Below are 6,989 nucleotides of genomic sequence, written 5' to 3' on the forward strand. Positions count from 1 at the left end.
TGAGCTTTAAATTTACAGTTATGACTGTGATCCATTTAAGTTAATATCTGAGAGGGATTTAAAGCATGTTTATATGTAGGTATCCAGTTATTCAAGTATCCTTTGCTAAAATTAGTATCTCTTCTCCATTGTTCTACATGGGAAATCTTCAAGCAGTGGCTACTCTTCACCCAATCTCTCTGTTCCTCTGAGAATATATAAAGCAATCAAACTAAAGCAGTTTGTGCTATTGAGACAAGGCAGAAGGTACCACGTGATCACGCGCAAGCTCTCTGTCTTCATACCTCCACGCATACTCACGCAGCTCATCTTTTTTATCTCTACCAGAAGTTTGGCTGCAGCTTCCCCAATGCAATTGCCCTTAGTTTCCCTCTATGGCATGACACACCGTTCCTTCCCAAGTAGATCTATGTCTGTGAATCTATGAGTCTGAGTCCAAGTCACAACCAGCTTCCTGAGACCCCAGCGAATCTCAAGATGGTCATTCACTTAATCAATAGAGGGGGGGCACCTCTGGGATTTGGAGACATAAAAATGAAGGATCTTCTGCTCTCTCTGGAGGAAACTGACTACAAGGCTTCTCCTGTGATGCTTCCATATCAATCATCAGTAAGCAAGCTGGGATGTGCAAAAGTCCCCTTCTTCAGGCACCAGTGTATCATGCCTATAATCCTATTAGGAAGCTGAGATCTGAGGATGGTAGTTCGAACCAGCATAGGCAAGCAAAAACTATAACTAGAAGCATGGCTCAGGTGGCAGAGTTCCAGACTAGGAAGCAAAAAGTCAAGCAAGAGCATGAGGCCCTGAGTTCAAGCCCCAGTACTAGCACAAAAAATGATAATGAGGATGCAGGGGAAAAGGAACTCTCATACACTGGTGGTTGGAAATGTTACTGGTACAACCTTTATGAAAATCCTAAAAAACTGAAAGTAGCCTACCTTAAGTATAATTTTATGTATCAATGAAAAATTAATATTAAGTATATTGCAATTGTGTCCACATGCTATATACTATTAGAAGGATAGAATACTCACTGAGACTCCACATAGAGAATTATTTGATAGGAGGCATATATGAAACTATAATGCATCAAGGAAAAAGATGCTCTTTTCAATAATGTGTCAGTACAACTGAATATCAATATAGAAGAAAACTGGACTCATCATAAACCCATAATACTTCCAGAATTATCATAGATATAAATACAAAAGTTTAAACAAGGCTTTAAAAAAACAGCACAGGAGAATATCTTGATAAATCTGACCAGTTAAAAACAACTCCCCTTCCAAAAAAAACTTTCCAGCAAGAAAGCATAATATACTAGACTAAATTTAAAAATTATTGCTCATCAAATTATATAATTTGGATAGTGCAAAAGAGACTCAGTGACAGAAGAAGAGACAGTGAAAAAAGCAAGCTAAATCTTTGTATAGCCACTTCATACAAAGAAGATCTCCATATGACCAATTGACATATGAAAAGATGTCCAAATTCCATTTATATCAAAGAAATGTAAATCAAACCATCATGAAATACACATACATACACACATACACACACACACACACACACACACACACATAAGAGCATAGCTCAAATTTAAGGTGAGGGGTTGGATTGAAGCTCAGTGGTAGTGTGTTCAGCATCACAAAGTAAATGTGTGTAAATCTGAGAGACTAGAAACATAAATCTTGCTATTTGAATTATGTGGAGCAGCACAAATCATCATTGCTACAAAAGGGACTGGGTACTAGAAAAACCTCTCTGAGATACCATCAGTTAATACTTATAATGTATTTCCCCCAACCAATATTTCCATTCCTTGAAATGTATATGTAATTTTGTTCCAGAGAACTATATACATGTTTACAAGAATATTCACAGCAACTGTACTCTTCATAGGTTGACCCTGAAAAAATATGCAAAATGTCCATCTATATTACAATGGGTTTTAATGTGCCATATATATGAAGTGAATTTCTAAAAGGAATAATAATGAATAAACAATATCAATAACACTGAGGAAAATGAGAATACTGGCCAAGACAGTTGAACTAAAACAGTGTTAAGATGAGATGTGGAGTAGCTGCTGCAGGTGGCATCAGCAAGCCCAGAACACTACCTCCAAGGACATGGACAAGAGCAATACTCTTTGAGAGTCTACAACTGGAACAGAAATCCCACTTGAAGTAGCAGTACATTTTCTTTGCTTTAGAGATTCAGAGATAATTATAATCTTTGTTCTCATTAATAAATTAGCACCCTGAGGTATCCAAACCTGGTAAATATTCCCATATATACCACCTTTGGGGTTCCTAGCTCCACTTATGTGGGGATAGGTGATTCTAGAAACCTGCCCACAGCAACCCACCACTTGGAATTCATTTCTACTGCACAAGGAGAGAGGCTGAGTCTCCAGAAGGAGCTGTACTGTGAATTGTCCAGAATTGTTCAGAAGGAAAGAACTCTGTAGCTGCACAGTGCCTGAGACCGCTTGAGATCAGTTGGGTAAGTGCTGAATCAGATGGACTCTATCGAGTGTAGGCTTTCCTAGTTACTCATATCACCTTGGACAAATTACCTATCTTTGTCTCCATCTTCTTATTTGAAAAAATAGAAATTTCTAACTTATGAAAATGGAACTCCAAGGAGATAAGTGAAGCACTTTTCGTGCTTAAGTACTTGCGTGTGAAATGCTTGGTCCCCAGCTTTATGTTTTGGGGAAGTGGTGTAAACTTTCAGAGCTGAGGCTTAGTGAGAAGGTTTTTGTGGTAGGAACAAATCTTTGAGAGTATTTCAGGACCCTGGTCTCTTCCTAGTTCTCCATTTCATGTACCAGCCCAAAGAGGAGCAGTTTTGCTTTACCTCTTGCCATGATGGACCAGCTCCTCACAGGCTAGTCACAAAAACTGTGAGTCAAAATAAGCCTGTTCTCTTCAGTGGATTATTTCAGGTATTTGTTCTGGTGACACTGTTGTGTGGTGAGAATACAGAGAAGCCACATTTTGAGAGCTCAAATCTGGAGTCAGGCTGGTAACTGCTGGTCTCAAGGACCAGCAGCTCTGAACAGAGCTTGCACTAAGCTTTTAAAGACACCAACCATATTCTTGGGGGTAGAGACCAAGCCTTGGCAAACACAGATCATATTTGGACATAGGTACAAGTTCAGGTACCAATAGAACTTTTCCATCTAGGAAAGATATACCTCAACTGTCCAGGGGAAATGGTAGAGGCTACTCAGAGGTGGGTGATTCAAGCCATTTAGGGAAGTAAGCAAGACAGAATCAGAGCATTCTCTGTGCAAAGCTTTCATAAGTCTATGACATCTGCATTTCTCTGAAGGAGAGCCCTCCTAGATCACCTTGAGCTATGCCATCCGCATTTAATGAATGGCCTCTCTCACCTCTAGGCTTCTTAGCACTGGCTGGAGAACTCCCTCTATCCTGTAACAGGCACCAGGGTGGCTGTAAAAAATTACTTAGAGTCAGCCTTAATGAATTCCTATGGCTCTTGAAATAACAGACAACCATATTGATGGTTGTCATCAATATGGTTGCCATTTTTATGAGTTTGTTTCCATCAGAACAATATTCGTTAGAACAGACAAAGGTTTGGAAATGTCATTCTCCATTTTATTCTTTTAGGCACACTGCAACATGAAGATAGGAAACCACACCAGAGTTTTAGAGTTCTTCCTCTTGGGGTTTTCTGAGGAACAGCAGAATTTTCTCTTTGGAATCTTTCTGACCATCTACTTGGTCACCGTGGCGGGGAACAGCCTCATCATCCTGGCTATCGGCTCTGATCCACACCTCCACACTCCCATGTACTTCTTCCTGGCGAACTTCTCCCTCACTGACTTGTGTTTATCATCTACCACAGTTCCCTGGATGCTGACAAGCATCCAGGCCCATAGTATTACCATCTCCTATGCTGGGTGCCTGTCTCAGATCCATTTCTTCCTGTGGTTCATTGGCCTAGATGTTTTCCTCCTGGCAGTGATGGCTTATGACCGACTGGTGGCCATTTGTTATCCCCTTCATTATACCCTGATCATGAGTGCCCGATGCTGTATCCTGCTGGTGGTTGTGTCTCTCATCCTTGCATTTTCATATTCTCTCACCCACACCATTCTCCTGGCTCAGTTATCCTTCTGCATAGACAACACCATCCCTCACTTCTTCTGTGACCTTCTTCCCCTGCTGAAGCTCTCTTGTTCCAGTACATATGCCAACCAATGTGTGCTGATGTACTGGGGAGGCGCATTAACCATCTTGATTCCTTTGCTGATCATCATTTCCTATGTCCGCATCATGGCCGCCATCGTGAAAGTCCCATCTGCAGGTGGGAAATGGAAGACTTTCTCCACCTGTGGCTCCCACCTCTCAGCAGTTTGCTTGTTCTATGTGTCTGCCATCGGGGTTTACTTTATTCCCTCTGGTTCTGATTCAGTCAGCAAGGACAAGATCGCAGCAGTGATGTATGCAGTAGTGACCCCCATGTTGAACCCGTTCATCTATAGCCTGAGAAACAAAGACATGAAGGGCGCCTTGGGAAGACTCCTGAGCAGGAGGGCACTGCGGTCTTCATGAGATGTCATTGTGGGAATTCAGAGGAAGCCAACTTGTGGAGTTATTTTTGTGCCTACTTTAAATTCTTGGATCTGATTAGCTTTCTGACAGGGCAAGCAGATACTATCAATGAACTGCAACTTCCTCACTTCGTACAACAGGGTAACAATTATGTTCGTACTACAACATCATGCGTTTCTGCTTATATGTGTGTTTATGTATGTGTGCGTATGCATATTTGATTGTTCCTTTTCTTGTGCTCATTTCTAGATGCACAATGTCTATAGCAAGATTCAACATATTCTCTTGAGGTAAATATTTTCACTTTGTCATTATACAGAAGAAGAAAAAAAAAACCCAGAGACTCCCAGAGATAAAATTAGTTACTCAAAGTGATACAGATAACAAGTGACAGAGGTAGAATTTCAACCCACATATCTGATCCTCATAAATGAATAGAACCTATATAGCCATCTCCATCATTAGTTTTCTTTTTTTTTTTTTTTTTTTTGTTGGGGTCCGGTAGTGGGGCCTGAACTCTGGGCCTGGGCGCTGTCCTTCAGCTCTTCAGCTCAAGGCTAACGCTCTATCACTTGAGGCACAGCGCCACTTCCGGCTTTTTTCTTTTTGCTTATGTGGTGCTGAGGACTCAAACCCAGGGCCTCGAGCATGCAAGGCAAGCGCTCTACCACTGAGCCACCTTCCCAGCCCCTCCATCATTAGTTTCCTTTATTCTCTCACACTGAATACATAAACCATTCAAACAATTTGTCTCAATGTTAACATGATTTGATTCAGGAAAAAGTGATTAAGCAGCTAGAAAATAGGTAACAATTCACAAAGATTCTGTAATCTTCACAGGGGAGTATGCCCTCTGCTTGAGGTTAAATCTAGTCAGATATTCTGAATAACTCATGAATCAAGCCATGTGGTCAAAGGTTAGAGTTCAACCATTTTATTCTCTTGGCTTTTCCCAAGTTTATCTGATAAAATATTCTGTATCATTAGGCTAACAGTTTATGTTTAGAACTATTTAGAAATATACATTTCTAATCTCATTATTGCATCTCCTCTAGGGAAGGCTGCTGAGAATACATGCTGCCAACCTCCAGGGGATTTTTCAGTAACTCATTGGAGAAACATGGATATAATTGTACCCTGATCAAATTAACCTCCTGTCTCTGATTATCACTCTCTCTCATCCTACTTTACTTCTTCTTAGGAGGAAAAGGGCCATAAAGTAGCTAAGATTGAAGCTCTTTGTATGTGCGTGTGAAAATTTAAATGATCATCCTCTTTAAAATGTCACTAAACAAAAATGAAAATAAAAATAACACTCAGGAGACACTTTAGAACTTTCCCATACAACTGTCACCCTACTGAGATATAGCTGATGAACACAGACATGAACACTCTGCTCAGCTGGGAAAGGTAGAATCTTTTCAGTATTGTAGATGCTGGTCATATCCATATTGAGCCTCCTTTTTTCGAGCCTGAGAGACAAAGATAGGGAGGATGGTAAAAAATATAGCTAGAAGAAAAAAAAAACCCTGCCTAACACTCTTTCTCAGCAATTCAGGGTCCTGGCTCCAATTAAGAGCTGAGAGTTAAAAACCGGTCTCGGAGAGCCCTACAATTTGTGTTCCATGAACCTGAAACTTCTTTGTCATCCTGTTTACTTTCTGATGTCTGAGGATGGAGCCCAAGCCCAGGATAGCAATAACATCGGATCATCTTTGTGAAGTGCATGTGATCTGAGTAGCTGTCCATACTCAAAATGGTTTCTGTCCATTTCTTTTTCTGGACATCCAAAAAAAGTCAATATGTAAGGGACTTTATATACCTATTAAATGAAAAATTCTAAATTTTGTCTAGTTCAAGTTTTAAAGAAATTAGGGAGGACATTCCTATCCAAGAACATAGGATTCCTTATGTCTGGTAGAATGAAGTACAAGGGGAATAGTCTTATATGTTACACATACGCACAAAGTAACCAAAAGATGAATAAGAAGGGGGTTTAAATCCAAGGTTCCAGGGTTAGTTTTTCCATGAATGAAATGATTAATCACTGTATAATCATTTAACAATGCTAAGCTTTGTCTTCTGCATTTGTTTAGTTTTCTTTAAGTAATTGGACTATTTACTCCAGTTCTGACAGTATATTATTGTGACAAGAACACAAAACTGAATTTATAAATTAGAAATTAATCTACCACTTTCACATTATCTAACTTGATACAACTCCAGCTATTTTACCCGTAAAACGATATGAACATTATAGGATTATTCAGAGTGATAAGCAAAATGTGAACTCACTAGATCAAAGTGAGGATTCAATAAACACTAAATGTTTTGAGAGATACTGCCTACCTAATAAATCTTAGAGCCGATCTTCTATTAGGACAACTCGGAATAACT

At 39.8% G+C, this 6,989-nt stretch overlaps 1 protein-coding gene across 1 annotated transcript; it reads left to right on the plus strand.

Annotated features, from left to right (window-relative positions):
• Window positions 1-3,656: 3,656 nt before the first annotated feature.
• Window positions 3,657-4,592, plus strand: LOC138815652 (olfactory receptor 1G1-like). Its single transcript, XM_070005070.1, has one exon. The coding sequence runs from the start codon at window positions 3,657-3,659 to the stop codon at window positions 4,590-4,592; it is 936 nt and encodes a 311-aa protein (XP_069861171.1).
• Window positions 4,593-6,989: the final 2,397 nt, after the last annotated feature.

Source organism: Dipodomys merriami, unplaced genomic scaffold, assembly GCF_024711535.1.
Source record: "Dipodomys merriami isolate MVZ:Mamm:240054 unplaced genomic scaffold, mDipMer1.0.p SCAF_11, whole genome shotgun sequence".
Lineage (NCBI taxonomy): Eukaryota > Metazoa > Chordata > Mammalia > Rodentia > Heteromyidae > Dipodomys > Dipodomys merriami.

Coding starts and splice junctions, on each gene's coding strand:
- LOC138815652 (XM_070005070.1), top strand. CDS start 3,657: ATGAAGATAGGAAACCACACCAGAGTTTTAGAGTTCTTCCTCTTGGGG.